This window comes from Capra hircus, chromosome 1, assembly GCF_001704415.2.
Source record: "Capra hircus breed San Clemente chromosome 1, ASM170441v1, whole genome shotgun sequence".
Lineage (NCBI taxonomy): Eukaryota > Metazoa > Chordata > Mammalia > Artiodactyla > Bovidae > Capra > Capra hircus.
Window position 1 is genome coordinate 81873852 of NC_030808.1, and position 20217 is coordinate 81894068.

Here is a 20217-nt window from a genome sequence, read left to right on the forward strand (position 1 = left end):
ATCATGGACTCTGTGCCTGAAGGGAATCAGCTTCCTTGTGCTATGCTTACTTAACAAAACTGCAGTTCTTACAACACCCTAAGAAAAGCTCTGTCATTGTATCTACATGTCTAAATGGCAATTTTCCTTGGTGGCTTCATGAGTCACTTTGAAGTACATGAAGAAAAATTACACCAAGCTGGCTCTTACTGAGAATTAATGCCACAGGCAGTTTCGGGTTAAGGGAAGAAACATCCACTGGATCATGGAAAAAGCAAGAGAGTTCCAAAAAAAAAATCTATTTCTGCTTTATTGACTATGCCAAAGCCTTTGACTGTGTGGATCACAATAAACTGTGGAAAATTCTGAGAGAGATGGGAATACCAGACCACCTGACTTGCCTCTTGAGAAATCTGTATGCAGGTCAGGAAGCAACAGTTAGAACTGGACATGGAACAACAGACTGGTTCCAAATAGGAAAAGGAGTACGTCAAGGCTGTATAGTGCCACCCTGCTTATTTAACTTATATGCAGAGTACATCATGAGAAACTCTGGACTGGAAGAAACACAGGCTGGAATCAAGATTGCCGGGAGTAATATCAATAACCTCAGATCTGCAGATGACACCACCCTTATGGCAGAAAGTGAAGAGGAACTAAAAAGCCTCTTGATGAAAGTGAAGGAGGAGAGTGAAAAAGTTGGCTTAAAGCTCAACATTCAGAAAACGAAGATCATGGCATCTGGTCCCATCACTTCATGGCAAATAGATGGGGAAACGGTGGAAACAGTGTCAGACTTTATTTTTTGGGGCTCCAAAATCACTGCAGATGGTGATTGCAGCCATGAAATTAAAAGACGCTTACTCCTTGGAAGGAAAGTTATGACCAACCTAGATAGCATATTCAAAAGCAGAGACATTACTTTGCCAACAAAGGTCCCCCTAGTCAAGGCTATGGTTTTTCCAGTGGTCATGTATGGATGTGAGAGTTGGACTGTGAAGAAGGCTGAGCGCCGAAGAATTGATGCTTTTGAACTGTGGTGTTGGAGAAGACTCTTGAGAGTCCCTTGGACTACAAGGAGACCCAACCAGTCCATTCTAAAGGAGATCAGTCCTGGGTATTCATTGGAAGGACTGATGCTAAAGCTGAAACTCCAATACTTTGGCCACCTCATGTGAAGAGTTGACTCATTGGAAAAGACTCTAATGCTGGGAGGGATTGGGGGTAGGAGGAGAAGGGGACGACAGAGGATGAGATGGCTAGATGGCATCACCAACTCGATGGACATGAGTTTGAGTGAACTCTGGGAGTTGGTGATGGACAGGGAGGCCTGGCATGCTGCGATTCATGGGGCCGCAAAGAGTTGGACATGACTGAGGAACTAAACTGAACTGAACGACTATTTCTGGTTAGTGGTGATTAACTGTTTCAGAATGTTTAAAAAACACTAATTTTATTCTGCAATTTTTCTATACTCATGTTGACCCTTCCTTTTTTGAATTATACCTTTATATTCCATTATTTTCCAAGAAAGTTTCTATATTTTTCATTTGGAAAACAATATATATGTCCCACCACCCACGAATCAAAAGAATAAAATAAATTCAAAAGCTGCAATTACACATTCCAGAATATATGTGTATATGTATACAAAATATAAATTAATTAAGGTCAAGAGAAATTTTAAAATTAGAAAGCCATACACTTCAATCTTTCAAACTTGCACTAAACAGAAGGTAATTTCTAAAGAAAAAGTATAGGTGCAAAGAGAAAAAAAAAGCTTCTTTCTACCTTAGAATGGGCGCAGAAATAGAAAGTAGCTTACCTGTTCATAGTTAAAGGTATCCAACATTCCCAGAATAAGGCCCTGGATTTCTCCAAGTTTTCCTTTTCCATAAACTGGGTCCTAATGAGAAAAAAGTTGCTAAAGATTATAATTCTATTCCTGTTATTTTATATGTATTTTAAAATATAAGTTATCTGAAAAAGCCAAATACTTTTAAGTATTTGTCAATAGTCACAAAATACTTATTCTTCCATGAGCCTTTCTACTGGAAATGCACACTGGTCTCAGGTCATCAAAGCATTTGGAAAAGTAAATAAAATTTAAATGATCCAAGTCTCTTGCTTAACAACCATAAATTTCACTCTGGTTTTGTTTCTGTAGCAAGCTTCCTTTCCTTCTTATTAAACATCACCTATCCTTTTTGGGGGCTTCCCTGGTAGCTCACATGGTAAAGAATCTGTTTGCAATGCAGGAGACACAGGTTCAATTTCTGGTCAGGAAGATCCCCTGGAGAAGGAAATGGCAACCCACTCCAGTATTCTTGTCAGGAAAATCCCATGAAGAGAGGAGCCTGGCAGGCTATAGTCCATGAGGTCACAAAGAGTCGGACATGACTGAGCAACTAATACACATACATCCCTTTTTGAGCTCTTATTTATCTGCTACATTAAAACCAAAGTACTCAAGAACACTCAGAATCTGTTCAACTCCTCCTGTGACCCACATCTGGCCACCGTCTGGTCCAAACCAAGTCATGCCAGTTTAGGAGATCAGTTTCTGAATCTAAGCAGCTTGCAGTTTTTCAGTTTTAAATCAAATCACTACTAAAAAACAACAGATACCTAGACAATGTTCCTTCTACTGCTTTTCATATGAGCTATGCCAAATAACTTGTTTATCATACACAATTTGAACAACACTGTTGTGTACAAAAATAAAAGTGAACTGAAATCTAACCACCCCAATAGAAACACTTTTGATTTTTTGAGGTATATTCTTCCAGTCTTATTTCTGGGGAAGGAGAAAGAAGGATGTATTTTGGGGGGCATTTCACATAATACGTTTACTTTTTTTACTTAATAAAGTATGTTGTGAGCAGTTTCCCATATCATCAAATAATGGGGACAGTACAGGGTATGAAACATGTGAAGACGGTATGTGTTATTCAACCATTCTCTGTGGTTGGAGATTTAGGTTTCTCTCCCCACAGTCCACCCTGAGGTCCCATCCCTATTATCAAATGCTGGTGGCTATAAATTCTGGTCTCAGTCTCTGAGTCTTTCTTAGGAGGAGACTTCAAGAAAGGAAAATGACATACAAACTGATAAACTAAATAATAAACTAATATTTGCTAGATAAGAGTAGCAAATAACTAAACGATAAACTAATGTTTGCTGGGAGGTATGGGGAACACGTCTGGTTACTTATTAAGGAGGAGGCGTTATTAAAATCTTGGTACACTGAGTTCAGATGTTAAGAGAAAAAAAAAAAGACTGTGGACCAAGGAAAACTTAGGAGAAAGATACAGAAATGTGAGAAGAAACTGTGCTTTCATGAGCATGTACAACATAATCTTAGGATTTGGTTTTTTTCTCTTCTATGCTCTGGTGTTGGTTCCTGAAGACAGGATAGATGCAGTTTCTAACTCAGATCAGTGTTCAGTACTTTCAGCTGGTCAAGAGCAGCACCAGATTATCTGCCGTAGGTTCCTGGTCCTGATGCTGAGGTACTGCTGAAGAAACCGTGTACTAATTAACAAGTTTACTTGACTAATTAACAAGTTTACTTTGTGTACTAATTAACAGGTTTACTTCAGGCTTGAACAGATCACTTAAACTTACTGGGGAAATCTGTCTCACTAAGTGAGACATTCATGTAGTAATTACCAAGTTTACTTTGAGCTTGACCAAATCACTTAAACTTAACTGGGGAAATCTGTCTCACTAAGTTAAAGATACCTGTCCAACATGTGCAGAGCATCTGCAAAAGACAAAACAACAGACATCTCAGACTAGTTCTTTACTAGAACAAAAACTCAGGCCATGTACGCATGAGACAATCTTTTAATTTTCCTTGCACAAAAACGGATCCATGTTAAGACTTCTGAACTTACATCCAATTACACTTATGGTCACGTTCTCAGTAAATATATTTACTTCTTTAAATATCAATGGACACTATAATACTTTATTACAAAAACACTGTAATAGCTACTCTAACATGTCCACACATACACATTACAAGTACGTACTGTGTATGTGTGGAGAGAAAAGTACACTTTCCAGCACAGAAAAGCTCTGTCATTACCTATGACAAGGGTGGTTTGGAGAATAAAGAGGTCTTGAAAAGGTTAAATGCTGGAAAAAGAAGAAACCTTTATAGGTCACGTCTATATTTATATCAGTACATTTCACTCTAATATGCATAATTTAAAAGCAAAATCATGAAAATAACCTCATGCTGGGACAACATATAAATTATAGAATGCAAAAGAGAGCTCAAGGCTTCTGGCACAGCATGCACACAATCTACTAGCTTTTCAAATTATTTTCCAAATATGTCAGCTAGATTCTTCAGCAATAAATAACTGCTGAAGTTTCTCTTTAACTTGTCCATAATCTACAAAAGAAAAGCACATTTAGGTACTTCACACAAACTTGTTTTTTAAAAAGCATGTTATAAAAAGATGTGATGACCACTTTTTCCCAGCATTTTCTTTAAATTGAAGTAATAGTTGGTTTACAATATTGGGTTAGTTTCAGGTGTACAGCATAGTGATTCAGTCATTTTTTCTGATTATATTCTATTATAGGTTATATGATATTGAATATAATTTCCCATGTCATACAGTAAATGAATGTTGTTTATCCCCTTTATACATAGGAGTTTGCATCTGTTAAACCCATATTCCTAATTTGTTCCTCTCCCCTTCTCCTCCTTTTGGTAACCATAAACTTGTTTTTTTATATCTGTGAGTCTGTTTCTGATTTGTATGTAGATTCACTGGTATTATTTTTAGAGTCCCATATATAAGTGATTGGAGAAGGAAATGGCAACCCACTCCAGTACTCTTGCCTGGAGAATCCCATGGAGGGAGGAGCCTAGTAGGCTACAGTCCATGGGGTCGCAAAGAGTGGGACACGACTGAGCGACTTCACTTTCACTTTCCAGTATTCTTGCCTGAAAAATTCCATGGCAGGGGAGCCTGGTGGTGCTACAGTGCATGGGGTCTCAAAGAGTTGGACACAACTGAGCAACTAACACTTTCACTTTTCATACAGGGAGGCCTGGTGTGCTGCGGTCCATGGGGCTGCAAAGAGCTGGACATGACTTAGTGACTGAACAATACCAATAATACAGTATTTATTTCTGACTCACTTCCCTAAGTATAATATTCTCTAGGCCCATCTATGTTCTTGCAAATAGGAATACCTCTGTTGCTTTCTGATACATATTCTACCATACATAAGGGAAGCTGCTGTATAGCAGAGGGGGCTCAGTTTGGTACTCCGTGATGATCTAGAGGGGTGGGATGGGGTGAAATGGGGTTGGAGGGAGGCTAAAGAGTGAGGGCATATATGTAAACATACAGCTGATTCACATTGTTGTAGAGCAGAAAATAATACAACATTGTAAACAATTATGCTCCAATAAAGATAAATTTTAAAAAATAAAATTTTTACTGATCAAGCATTAAAATGTGAATAATGCCAAGAGAATATTAGTCATTTGTTTGTATTAATTCCCTTAGTAAAACAATCATAAGCAGCTTTTCAGAAGCCAAAAATTACTTTTGCCATAGAGTGAAGATAAGAACAGGGAGTAAAGGCAGAATGTATATAACATAAATATGGTCCCTTAAAAATACTAACTTATCAAAATTGAAAGGGAAAAAAAATACTGACTTATCACCTAATGTTCATGAATGAAACCTGTACAATTAAGGTCCCCAGGAACATTTTGAATGAACATTTAGGCCAGGAAGATCTTGGAGAACCTCTCATCATGTCAATATCTCTTCTGTTCTAAGGGGCAATAAAAATAGGTAAACCCTCTGAAACTTGAATGTTTCCTAGAACTCCATTTTGGCCTTAAGCCTTTTTTACCAATTCTGTTCATGCTGAACTTCCTCTAGTTTCAAAGAATTTAACTACTACTTCTGTACTGATGACTTCCAAATCTTCCTCTCCACTTCCTACCTCTTCCTATGAAATCTGGTCTTGTATTCCCCACTGCTCATTGTTAGCCAAACAAAACTGAAATCAGGGGCTTACCTGGGTTCCTCTTGTGTTTTCCCACATCTAGTCAGTCAAAAGGTGAATTAAATTCTGTTACCTAAGCAAGTTCTGAATCCATCTTCTTCCATTCTATGTAACTCAATTAACAAACTTTGAGTACCTATAATGAATACATTCTGGGTATTTCTATGCTTTCAGTCTCAGTCTTGATCCCATCCATTTTATCCTATATAATACAGACTGAGTGATCTTTCTAAACAGAAACCTCATTCCATCAGTCCTCTGGTTAAAATCTTTTAATGAGTATTTAGTGAATTTAAAATAAAAACCAAAGTCCCTTCCACAGTTTACAAAGCAATTAAGGACAGGGCCCCTGCCTCTCAGACTTCAGCTCTGTGATGCAACTTTAATCTTGTCCTATGTTCCAAGCATACTTAAACATCTGCAACTCCTCAGACATACCACCAACCATGTTTCACCTCAGATTCTTTTATATATAGTTCACTCTGCTTAGAATAGTCTTTTTTTTTTTAATAAACCACTGATTCCTTTAGGCTTTTTAAGATTCAGTTCAGACATCTACTCCTCCAGGAAATCTTTTGACAGTCTGTCTCACATATATACTTTCATTGGTATTCCTCTGGCTATAGAGGAGAAACCTAGCTCATTCTATCTTACTCAAAAAATATAATAATTGTAAAGGTGCCGGGGTGTTTAAGGATCCAAACAAAGGAATACAGGTAAGGCTTAAGAAAAACAATGAGGGATGCAGACACCTTCAGGATTTTCTCTCCACACTCCTCTCCCAATGTCTTGAATCCTCTCCTTCTATCTTCTCTCTTCTCCATGCATCTTGTCTATTCTCCTCTTTGTGTGACTGCTTCATTGTTCTTCTCTCTGAAGATTAACTTTATACTATTTCAGTCCATATGACAGAAAGGTAGTCACTGTCAGCTCCTGAACTTTTGTACCTTATCTAATCCAGAGAACTGCAGGGAAACTCTTCACCTTTTCAATTCAGTTCCAAAATTTCCTGAAAAGGATACTTGTTGGCCCCTCTTGGCCAGCTGCCCACTCTGAGTCAATCAGGTAGAGTCAAGAGGCAGAGTCATGGTTTCACATGGCTGTTCCAGCTATTATCAGGAGGACTGAAAGTGTACAGATACAGAAGTAGCAATTACCCTACCTGGGGTTCAGAGCATGTAATCCTTAAGGTGGCCAATATGACCTGTTCTTTAGAGCCCTATGAATTATTATAGCAGATATTTTCTTGTCTCTCCATAGGTCTTTTAGGGCAAGAACGGTGTCTTTTTTCCATCTACACAGATAATTAACCAAACAGGGTAACATACAATATATAAACCAATTAATAACTAACTCCTCAAAACACCAGTGAAAGTCACTCAGTTGTGTCTGACTCTTTGAGATCCCATGGACTGTATAGTCCATGGAATTCTCCAGGCCAGAATACTGAAGTGGTCTCTCTTCCCCAGGAGATCTTCCCAACCCAGGGACTCTTCCCAACCCAGGGATTGAACCCAGATCAAACCCATTGCAGGCAGATTCTTTACCATCTGAACCACCAGGGAAGCCACTAGATTTATAAGATTAGAGTGCCACGAAACACCAGGGACTGAATGAAGCGAATGAAGGAGCTTACATGATATAGTGGGAGACAGTGTATATTAAGAGATCAGAGACTTTGATGGTAGTCTGGATGTTACCTCTATTGGTGGATCAGGTACTTAACTTTCTATACTTTAGTTTTCTCCTTCATCAACAGAAATTTTTACAGTAGCCGCACCTACTTCAAGAGATTCTTGTGAGCTTCTGTGAAAGCAACTTGAAAAAATAAAAATTCTATACAAACATAAGGTAAAGTTACGTGCAAACAGGAATTTAACAATCAGCATACTCTCCTGATTAGTGTGAGTTAACCACTGATGGTGGAAATGATAAGAATACAACTACAATGAATACCAGTATAACACAAAAATAAAGATTTTCATATACCAAAAGCCTTCAAGGATATGAGTCTTGAAATACACTATTTTTAAAAAAAATTATATATATGCATTTGCCAAAAGAAAAAAATCAATTTTTATTTATTATAATTTATGTATTAAAATGTGATGAAAGCTCAACATAAAGCTAAATGTGTATAATGAGAGGGAAGACACTTTTGGCTTTAGGATTTCATTTTTTTTCTAATATACTTGGTAAATTAAAGTACTCCTGCATTATAGAGATAGTTCATATATTACTAAAACCTTATGACAAATGTATTTTAGAATGGATATAAGAAAAGCTGTCTGTACCAAATTATTATTCAACTTATGATAAAGATCAAATGAAGTGATACATGTGAAGATACATTCTAAACGATAACATACAATGTGGTGAGAGACTGTTGGATACAGTCTTTATCAGCAAAGGCCCAGCTGCTTCATACCAGATGGGAAAGGAGAGTTTGCAGAGTCTTAAAAGAGAGCTGAAAGCAACATTCTTGGTTGGATAAAAATAATTTGAAAATTATGAAGATCAACAGCTTCATATTACTGTTTTGCTTTGTTTTGGTGTGTCTGTATCCTGCTTCCCTGGTGGCTCAGATGGTGAAGAATTTGCCTGCCTTGTGGTAGACCAGGGCATGACCCCTGGGTTGGGAAAATTCCCTGGGGAAGGGAATGGCTACCCACTCCAGTATTCTTGCCTGGAGAATTTCATGGACAGAGGAGCCTGGCACGTTACAGTCCATGGGGTCTTAAAGAGCTGGGCACGACTGAGTGACTAACACTTTCACTTTTCACTTATCCTGCATAAAGTAAGGAAAGACAAAATGGATTCCAAGGATAATTCCTACTGTTTCCCCAAGAATGTTCACAGAGTTTTCTAAAAATATCTCAGCATATTTTTAGCATTCTCTTTTTTATGAAGTTGGAAAGGTTCAGGCCTTTTTGCTGAAGAGTAGGAGAAGAGTTTTGGACAAAGTTTTAGGATGAGTTAGAAAACCTAAGTAACAAGATTAAGAAATGTCCATATTAACAATTTTTATGTGGGTTTTTTCTGCACTAAGAAGTGTAACCAGCTGGAAACAGGACACCAAAAAGCAGCTTATGTGTCTGAATCCCAAGGTCACAGTGAACAACTGAAGGCTGCAAGTGTGTGCCAAGTAAACTGACATCACTGGATGAGAGCTAAAGGATGAGAGTCATAGTCGTATCTCAGATATTTATCTAATGCCAAAAATCAGCTGCATTGTGTTTGAGACCTGTTTAAACATTATTTATACATAACTAAAATGTAAGTTAAAATGGATTGACACTGAATTTTACCCTTTCAACTCACCTGTAAAATTCGCTGCAGGATGGATGGAAGGGCAATAAATGCTGCCATACTGTTGAGAACTTGCATGGTCAAAGATTTCAGAGCTGTTATAACAACATGTTAATATTAAGGTTAGTTTAAAATCAGAGTTTTAGGTTTTTCCTGTAAGTCATAGGAATAAAACTTCCTAGAAACTTAGCTAACCAAGGTCAGTTTGATATTTTAAAGTTAACCTGGTAAGCTGCAAAGCTATTGTTATTTAGAAAAGGATGTAACTGGTGACTCAGAAAGAAGAGAACCTGAAAAATGAGATCAACATTACAATATGATTTCATTAAGGATAATAATAAAAATATGATGCTCGGAGAAGGTATCTAAATGACTATTTCTAGCAGATAAAAATTGAGTGATGGTATAGATGGATGCTGATAAACTTACCTTCAGAGTGTGGATGAGGTGCAGCTGAACTAGACAGCTTCTGAGGGGCCATCATTGCCTCCAATAACGGAAACCAGAGTGCCTATAATGTCACAGAAAAACCAAAGTATTGGGTTGTTTTTAAGAATAACTAACATCAGCCTACTGTTTCACAGGCTGAAATGTACTTCTCATACACACTTGCTGGTAAAAATCAGGAAAAGAAAAGATGGAACACGTGACGAGGAAGAGACAATTAAAAGCAAAAACCATAACCAGAACAGATATCTTTACCATGCACCTTGGGAAAATTAAGGAAGCTGAAGTTAAGTAAGTCCAGACCTTGGAACTGCAATCTTCTGTGTCTCAGGAGAGGGGAGGTTCAAAGGAGCCAGAGCAGAGCCTCCAGCTATTCTTAAATGTCTAAACAGCCCTATGTAATGCAGAAGGGGACAAAGAACTACCCCACAACTACCCTCCTCCCATTTCTTGTGAGCTTGACATCAAGCAAGATAAATGAATACAATTATCTCAAGTTTTCTCCTGTGTCAAGCATTATTTTGTATTTCCTCAGTCATCATAAATTAAGAAGTGGAAGTTAACATTATTTCAATTAATAGTCCCAACCACAGAATAAGGTTGGAAATTTATGAGAAAATTAATTTATGAGATAAATTAATAGATCATTTATTTATTCCTATTATATTAGGTACTGTAATAAGTGCTTCCATACAATTTTCATTGCAATTGGCAATTCAATCTCATGATAACCTAATACAGTAAGCATTACCTTTACTGGAAATAAGATAACTGAAGCTTAGAGAAGTTGAGTAATTTGCCAAAAGATTATACACTGCCATATGTGCATCATATGTATTCTTGCTAAGCCTTAGAGAAAATCTTCATCATCAAAAATCAAACTAATACATTTTAAAATTTCAAGCATATTTTCTTGTTGGGTAGAGATTTACAAAGGCCTCATTTAACCCGGAATCTTGGAAGAAACCTATTCCTGCAAACATCCATGAAGAAACAGGCATGAAGGAAAGTCAGTGCTGACAGAGCAGGACAAGCGTGGTTACTCAGGGACCCCATTAAGGGGACAGGCTCACAATCCAGAGACTTTCCAACTGCGCAGCCTCCCACTGAAAGAGGCTCTACAAGGAAGCCCTTATTTGAGGTTTTCTAAGGCCAGGATTTTATGCTTTATTTTTTTAAACAGTTTTTCTTCTAGTTTTTAAGATACTAGTTTTAACTATGTTGTATACTGACAATTCTTTATTTTATTGAAATTTTAATTTATTTTATCTAGTACTCATGAATTTTTAATCTTGTATTTTATTCTTAGATGGCTTTACTTAGCTTGTCTTTCAGTTGCCTATTTCAACTTGTTTTTAAACCACATCATTTCTTTCTGTCTTTTAATCTAACTGTATATGGTATACCTAAATTTAACCTTTTCGGTTTTTATAATATATTTAGAAATTTGATTTTAATTTTTCCTTATTTAATCCAGGAATTTTAGGTGAATTACCTTTTTAAAGGTTACTTTATTCTTGATTTATAAACAGCAGACTGGGGAAGCATGGTTGTAGAGATAAGAGCCATGGGAAGTATTTATACCCTAAAGAGAGGAACTTTTCAATTAAATCTCCATATTAAACAGAAATATATGGCAAATACCTTTTAAATATTTCATCTCTCTTGCTCTTTAAGGCTGGTTCTTAAAATTTTAACTTGGATAACTCTAAAAACTCACAGGCTAAAATAACCATTATGATAATGACAATCCTAACCCCTGAGAGCAGCGCAACTCAACGGGAACTACTTTGTCATGTTACATAACCAACCACTTTCCTCTTCACGGAATTATGTACATAACAAAGACATATTTTTTATTATATGTAATCACTGGACACTGGGGCAGACAGACATACAAAGTACGACAAGTACAGATTCCGCCTGGAAAAGGACTGACACCCCAACTTCCTGCACTCTGACTTTAACTGAAGAAACTTTGGGGAAGAGACAGTACAGATAGTACATTATCAAGCTTTTGGATACTTCCAATTTTTAGTTAGTTTAGGGTCCGTGGCCAGAGCTTTTGTTCTCTCTCACTGTCTCCAAAACGAAAACAAAAAGGAACAAAGGCAAACAACCATGAATATCCCCAAACTTAATGTGTGATATTACATATAATCAGTTCAGCATTTTCACAAAAATAATATTTGAATAAAAACTAACATTCACATGTTTTTTTGTTGTTATGAAAGTTGCTCAAAAAAGAAGCAAAAACCAGTTGTCAGAGGGTGGGGGCAAATAGAGAGTGGTGTTGAGAGGTGAATGCATGTCTAACAGAGGAATACTCACATACCAGCTCAGACACATTTTTGAAAAAAAAAAAAATAATAAATACAGAATAAGTTACCCTTTCGCCAAATCAAAGGAAGCCTTATTTCTGTCTATGATTAAGAGATAAAAGTTCAAATATAATCAGAATAATCCCTAGAGTTCTGGAGGCATGAATTTAATATCTAATTCTGCCATTAATATATGTGAATCTGGACATATTTCAGATTCAGTTCAGTTCAGTTGCTCAGTCGTGTCTGGCCCTAGTCATGTTTGACTCTCTGCAGCATGCCAGGCCTCCCTGTCCATCACCAACTCCTGGAGTTTACTCAAACTCATGTCCACCGAGTCGGTGATGCCATCCGACTATCTCATCCTCTGTTGTCCAATTCTCCTCCTGTCTTCAATCTTTCACAGCACCAGGGTCTTTCAAATGAATCAGTTCTTTGCATCAGGTGGCCAAAGTATTGGAGCTTCATCTTCAGCATCAGTGCTTCCAACGAATATTCAGGACTGATTTCGTTTAGGATGGATTGGTTGGCTCTCCCTGCAGTCCAAGGGACTTTCAAGAGTCTTCAACACCACAGTTCAAAAGCATCAATTCTTCAGCGCTCAGCTTTCTTTACAGTCCAACTCTCACATCCATACATGACTACTAGAAACACCATAGCTTGGACTAGATGGACCTTTGTTGACAAAGTAATGTTACTGCTTTTTAATATGTTGTCTAGGTTGGTCATAGCTTTTCTTCCAAGGAGCAAGCATCTTTTAATTTCATGGTGGCGGTCAGTATCTGCAGTGATTCTGGAGCCCCCCAAAAATAAAGTCTCTCAGTGTTTCCCTGTCTACTTGCCATGAAGTGATGGGACCAGATGCCATGATCTTAGTTTTCTGAATGTTGAGTTTTAAGCCAACTTTTTCCCTTTCCTCTTTCCCTCTCCTCTTTAGTTCCTCTTCACTTTCTGCCATGAGGGTGGTATCATCTGCATATCTGAGGTTATTGACATTTCTCCCAGCAATCTTGATTTCAGCTTGTACTTCATCCCCAGCATTTTTCATGATGTACTCTGCACAGAAGTTAAATAAGCAGGGTGACAATATAGGCCTTGACATACTCCTTTCCTTATTTGGAACCAGTCTGTTGTTCCATGTCCAGTTCTAACTGTTGCTTCCTGACCTGCTCAAATTCTACTGTTAATATATGTGAATCTGGACATATTTCAGCTTATGTGAGCCTAATGGCTTTATTTATAAAACATAATTGTCACTTTTCCTTAAGCTTTCCATAAGAAGAAGGAAGAATATTAAGTAATATTAGGGAGGAGACAAAGTTTGAAAGATAAAAAGGCTTCAGTTCAGTTGCTCAGTCGTGTCTGACTCTTTGTGACCCCATGAATCGCAGCACGTCAGGCCTCCCTGTCCATCACCAACTCCCGGAGTTCACTCAGACTCATGTCCATGGAGTTAGTGATACCATCCAGCCATCTCATCCTCTGTCGTCCCCTTCTCCTCCTGCCCCCAATCCCTCCCAGCATTAGAGTCTCTTCCAATGAGTCAACTCTTTGCATGAGGTGGTCAAAGTATTGGAGTTTCAGCTTTAGCATCATTCCTTCCAAAGAAATCCCAGGGTTGATCTCCTTCCGAATGGACTGGTTGGATCACCTTGCAGTCCAAGGGACTCTCAAGAATCTTCTCTAACACCACAATTCAAAAGCATCAATTCTTCAGTGCTCAGTTTTCTTCACAGTCCAACTCTCACATCCATACATAACCACTGGAAAAACCATAGCCTTGACTAGATGGACCTTTGTGGGCAAAGTAATATCTCTGCTTTTCAATATGCTATCTAGGTTGGTCATAACTTTCCTTGCAAGGAGTAAGCGTCTTTTAATTTCATGGCTGCAATCACCATCTGCAGTGATTTTGGAGCCCAAGAAAATAAAGTCTGACACTGTTTCCACTGTTTCCCCATCTATTTGCCATGAAGTGATGGGACCGGATGCCATGATCTTCATTTTCTGAATGTTGAGCTTTAAGCCAACTTTTTCACTCTCCTCTTTCACTTTCATCAAGAGGCTTTGTAGTTCCTCTTCACTTTCTGCCATAAGGGTGGTATCATCTGCATATCTGAGGTTATTGATATTTCTCCTGGCAATCTTGATTCCAGCTTGTGTTTCTTCCAGTCCAGCATTTCTCATGATGTACTCTGCATAGAAGTTAAATAAGCAGGGTGACAATATACAGCCTTGACGTACTCCTTTTCCTATTTGGAACCAGTCTGTTGTTCCATGTCCAGTTCTAACTGTTGCTTCCTGAGCTGCATACAGGTTTCTCAAGAGGCAGGTCAGGTGGTCTGGTATTCCCCTCTTTCAGAATTTTCCACAGTTTATTGTGATCCACATAGTCAAAGGCTTTGGCATAGTCAAGAAAGCAGAAATAGATGTTTTTCTGGAACTCTCTTGCTTTTTCCATGGTCCAGCGGATGTTGGCAATTTGATCTCTGCTTCCTCTGCCTTTTCTAAAACCAGCTTGAACATCAGGAAGTTCACAGTTCACATATTGCTGAAGCCTGGCTTGGAGAATTTTGAGCATTACTTTACTAGCGTGTGAGATGAGTACAATTGTGCGGTAGTTTGAGCATTCTTTGGCATTGCCTTTCTTTGGGATTGGAATGAAAACTGACTTTTTCCAGTCCTGTGGCCACTGCTGAGTTTTCCAAATTTGCTGGCATATTGAGTGCAGCACTTTCACAGCATCATCTTTCAGGATTTGAAATAACTCAACTGGAATTCCATCACCTCCACTAGTTTTGGTCGTAGTAATGCTTTCTAAGGCCCACTTGACTTCACATTCCAGGATGTCTGGCTCTAGGTGAGTGATCACATAGTATTAAATATATATAAACTCAGCTTACTTTTGTGTTTTTTAAATCAAAATATAACCATGTACAATATAGACAGCCAAAAGATAAAATAAAAACTCACGAATGGAGAAATCATGGCAAAAAGGAGTGGTGTACGACTTCCCTGGCAGCGTAGTGGATAGGAATGAATTTACCTGCCACTATGGGGGACAGAGTTTGATCCAGGAAGATCTCACATGCCACGGAGTAACTGGGCCCACGTGCCACAACTATGAGCCTGCGCTCCAGAGACAACTACTGAGTCCATGAGCTACAACTACTGAAGCCAGCGCACTCTAGAGCCTATGCTCTACAGCAAGAGAAGCTACTGCAATGAGAAGCCCGAGAAAAACAACAAATAGCCCCAACTCGCTGCAACTTGAGAAAGCCTGCAACATAGCAATGAAGATCCTGTGCAGCCATTAACAAAAATATATAATTTTTTTTAAAAAGTACTTTAAAAGAAAAATAAAAGGAACAGTGTAAAGCTTATAATCCATTTAAATAAAGATTAAACACTATGGGAACTGTGGATATAGAAAAGAATGTTTTGTTAACCTCAATGAGGTAAAATAACATAATTAATAAAAATTCAGAGGGATAGAGAAGAGAGGCTGGAGCAAGTGTGTACCGGCTCACATAAACTTCTTTATTGGCTGCGTATCATAGATACTATAAAAACTGAAATGTAATTATAAATGATAATTCCAGTCTATTATAGTTATTCAGATTTTTTAAACTTCAGACAGATTAATAGATAATATAGTATAGAACTATTTATTTTAAATTCAGAAATTCCTCAGTTTTACACAGCCTTCCTAAATGAGGTTAAATACTGCATTTTTAAAGAAAGCATTTTTGATCCAATTTTTCTAAAATTATGTAAACCTAGGCAGATGAAAAAAATGTCTACAGTGATATTCATCAAATGATAATGATGGTTATTTCTGATATGATAGATACAGGATACTTTTTTGAAAATGTCCTTCTGAATAACTTTTTGTATTGCAGGATTACAAAAATAATGGGCATGCATCATTTCAAAGTTTTTTAATTAAAAAAACCCACATCCATTATGTAAATGAGTTTGTTATACACAATTTATATTCTAAAGGGTGTTCAAAATTTATAACCTGAAAAAAGGCCTTGACAAAAAAGCAAAGGAGAAATTTACCCATCTCATAAGAACAGAAAACACGCAAGTTTACTGTTTTCACTGTAACACGTATGGCAAACTATCTATGAAAAATTTCACCCTCTTTCCCATTTCAGAAGCCCAGGCAGTGGAAGGAGGCCAGGTGGTGTTAAGCCAGAGGCCAGAGACTGGAAAGGCAGGCACAGTTACGCCACATCATACCGCCAACTTTACTTCTTAAAACTACAGAGTCTTAGCTGTCAAGTCGCATCTCACCCCCTTTGTTTCTGCTTCGCTGCTGTAACTCCCAGCCATACCAGGTGCTCAACTATACCTCCTCCTTCAGCTTTGTGTACTCCCTTTTTGCAGTCTGGAATCTGTTACAGATGTGGTTCCAACCTTGGCTGCAACAGTGGAAACAAGTGGGAAGCTTTGAGACGTTCACTAGGGAGGGGTTAGCAGTTTTTGAGGCACTAGCCTACTATGTTCCCCCTGTGCCTAGCAAAGTAATAAAGCCAGTCCTTCCTTCTCCTCCTAACAGAAAAACAAACAAAGAAACAGAACCACACTGATGATGCGGGTCCAGCCCCAGAGACTTAAATTTAATTGATCATGGGTACAGTCTGGGAGCTTTCAAAGCTCCCCAGGTGACTTATGTGCAGCCAAGGTTGAGAAGTACTGTATGGTAGCCTTTTTGACCTTTTCCTGCTTTCTCTGTATCCCTTGAGGCTCTTCCTCCAGATCTTCATACTCGCTTTATCCCCAGGGAATAAAAGAGATGATAAGCGGATGACACATCCATAGTACCACTACACGGAATACACAAAATCTCCGTCCAAAGAGAACAAGGACATCTAGTATTCACACACCTAAGTTTTGCAGCACAGTCAAATCTAAGAATATAAAGTTTTTTGTGAGAACAAAGCAGACAGGCCCTTCCCGTAATAACTTTAGGAGTCATATACTCCTGGGAACACTGAATGGTGATTAAAATCCAGTTGCATAGAATTCAGGTAGCTGAGAGGGCAGTGGAAATAGAATTAATTTCTAGTTTCAGACTAGAACAGACTTTTAAAAGGCTTTGTAGTCATTCTCCTACCTCTCTCTGCTGTTGGTTCAAATTATGTGAATTTCTCTGGCAGAGGGCAATCGTCTCTACCATGGTCTCTTCAACATCCTTCAATGAGGGATCCTCTTTGGTATCTAGAGTCAGAAAAATTGTTAATATCACTCAAGGGTATAACACTGATAATCTCAAAGCTTCTGTAAAAAATGAAACTTTTTTTTCTCTGTATATTTTTAGGTTTCAATGATATAATCATGTGTAAAACCTGATACTGAGGTTTAGTAGATTAAAAAGCAGATAATTGTTTGCAACAGCCTTCTATATAAATGTTTGACATTCCTAGGACATAGAAAGCACATCATATTAATACTTAGCATTCTAATGTACTTTAGCTATGGAAAAATCCCCAGTTGTTTGTGGATTTGTTGTAGAAATATCTTTTACAGGTCTCCCTCTATTTCTTTAATGTACATATTTCTTCAAGATACTATTTCAGGCACTTTTCTCTTCATTTCTTTTTCAATAACTTCAGCCACTCTTCTGGTTTTACCTCCTATGTCCTTGCTGATAACCTTCAAATATACACCGCCAGCTCTTACTCCTTTCATAATCTGCAGGCTGAATTCTCACCAGGCTCTAGGCATCCATTTCTACATGGGCATCCTGCAATCTCTTTGAACTTTCGTATGTGCAAAACCTAGCCCAGTCCTCTCACTTCAAATATGCTCCAAACCCTTACATTTCCAAACTAACAGAACCATGACCTTTAAGTCAACCAGTTTATAAATCTTCACCATCTTTAATGCTTTCATCCATACATTCAAATAAATAGTTAATTTTGCTAATTCCATATCCATGCTCCCATATATCCATGGCTTTTATCTGACGGAGCCCTTCAGCACCTCGTTTGCACTGTAGCTTAATTTCTGACTTCCAAATCTTGGCTCCCTCGTTCCCTTTTATACTGCCACTACAGTTCTCCTAGGGCTACCCTGGTGGCTCAGGGGTAAAGAATTCGCCTGCCAATGCAGGAGACATGGGTTTGACTGGAGGTCAGGAAGAGCCCCTGGAGAAGGAAATGGCAACCCGCTCCAGTATTCTTGCCTGGGAAATCCCAGAGGAGCCTGGCAGGCTGCCGTCCATGAGGTTGCTAGAGTCAGACACGACTGAGTAGCTAAACAACACTAGTTCTTTCAAGCACAAGTCCAAACGTGAGTCTCACCCATGAAAAACTAATTTTTACCAACAGAATGTCAATAAACCTCTGATCCTAAGTAAACACAGTAAACATCCTGGGGCATCGTTCCACCAGATTATTTCCCAAGGTTACTAGTCAGGCACTTTCATCTTCATGTTCTGCTCAACCCAGAAGCTCCTTTCCTTGCTTTTGTCTTTCAAATTCCTACTCATTACTCCAGTCATGATTACTTCCAAGGTTGCATCTTCCACAAAAGAAACTCAGTTACAGACAGTCCCCAACTGTGCACAATCCTTTGTCACTCTCACTGCATCTCTACTACAGTATTTGACTCTACCTGCACTGGAAGTTTTGTGTTTTTTTTTTTTAACATATCTATCTCCTTCAAGCGAGTTAGCTCTTTGGATGAGGACTGTGTTTTAGCCATCTGTGTGTAACCCACAGGAACTAGCTCACTGTTGTGCAATTACCAAATCCTCCAAAACTCTTAAGCACACCGTCAAAACTGGAAGGCAGCTATGCTCACTACTATACCACCAATGCACACTGTCAAAATTGAATCTGACAGTAGATGGTAGTTATGAGACTATTACTGAGAAATTTATCCTCGTTGGAATTCAAAGAACTGGCTTCCCTAGACATATCACCTGCAAATCACTGTAGTGATTTAGGGAAACATTCTTCTTATTTTTCCCATATTCTTTCATGTAGTATCTGCAAAAATTATTTTCATAACAGAAAATTGGAAAAGAAAACTACTATAATTGCAACAAATCTAGCAGTCAAATTGAACATTTACTGACAGCACAAAAACCGTAACTAAATGCTCAGTTGAACTACATAAAGAAAAGTGAACTGTTTATGGAAGTTCTAAGAACAAATACTCTATGGGGAATTAGGCTAAAGGTGTTTAGAGGACTGTGTGGGCCAAGGAATTCAAGAAATGTGTTAGTGAGTTAAAAAGGTAAAACAATCTAAAAATCACCTATCCAGTGATTCTCTGAACTTTGGGAGGGCTATTTTGAAAATGTTAAGGAATAGGAAAATGAATAATCCAATTCAAAAGTGGGCAAAAGATCTGGACAGACATTTCACCAGAGAAGATAAAGAAAATGGCCAACTAATACAAGAAAAAAATGTTCAACATCACCAATCATTACACAAATGCAAATTAAAACCACGAGGAGATGCTATCTCATACCCAATAGGGTGGCTACTACCAAGAAAACAGAAAATAACAAATGTTAGTTAATATGTGGAGAACTTGAAACTCGCGTGCATTGCTGGTGAGAGAGTAAAATGATATTGCCATTATGGAAAATGGCATGGTGTTTCCTCAAAAAATTAAAAACAGAACCACCATTTAGCTTCTGCTGCTGCTGCTGAGTCACTTCAATCGTGTCCGACTCTGTGTGACCCCATAGATGACAGCCTACCAGGTTCCCCCATTCCTGGGATTCTCCAGGCAGGAACACTGGAGTGGGTTGCCATTTCCTTCTCCAATGCATGAAAGTGAAAAGTGAAAGTGAAGTCGCTCAGTCGTGTCTGACTCTTTGCGACCCCAGGACTGCAGCCTACCAGGCTCCTCTGTCCAGGGGGATTTTCCAGGCAAGAGTACTGGAGTAGGGTGCCATCGCCTTCTCCGACCATTTAGATTAGCAATCCATATCCAGCAATATATATCCAGAAGAAGGGAAAGCAAGGACTCAAAGAGATGTCTGTATACTCATGTTCACAGCAGCACTAATCACAACAGTCGAAAAGGAGAGGCAATCCAAGCGCCCGTTGATAGATGAATGGGAACACAAAACGCAGCATATACA

The 20217-nt window shown here is 38.3% G+C and overlaps 1 protein-coding gene across 3 annotated transcripts in view; it reads right to left on the minus strand.

Annotated features, from left to right (window-relative positions):
- VPS8 (VPS8, CORVET complex subunit) overlaps nt 1-20217 on the minus strand; it is a 297839-nt gene that overhangs the window by 78783 nt on the left and 198839 nt on the right. For all 3 annotated transcript variants that reach the window (XM_018047043.1, XM_018047049.1, XM_005675177.3), the window contains 4 exons: nt 17230-17333; nt 9766-9847; nt 9349-9431; nt 1805-1885 (listed from right to left, as the gene is read on the minus strand). In XM_018047043.1, the coding sequence (XP_017902532.1) occupies nt 1805-1885; nt 9349-9431; nt 9766-9847; nt 17230-17333 (350 nt within the window). The remainder of the gene's footprint in view (nt 1-1804; nt 1886-9348; nt 9432-9765; nt 9848-17229; nt 17334-20217) is intronic.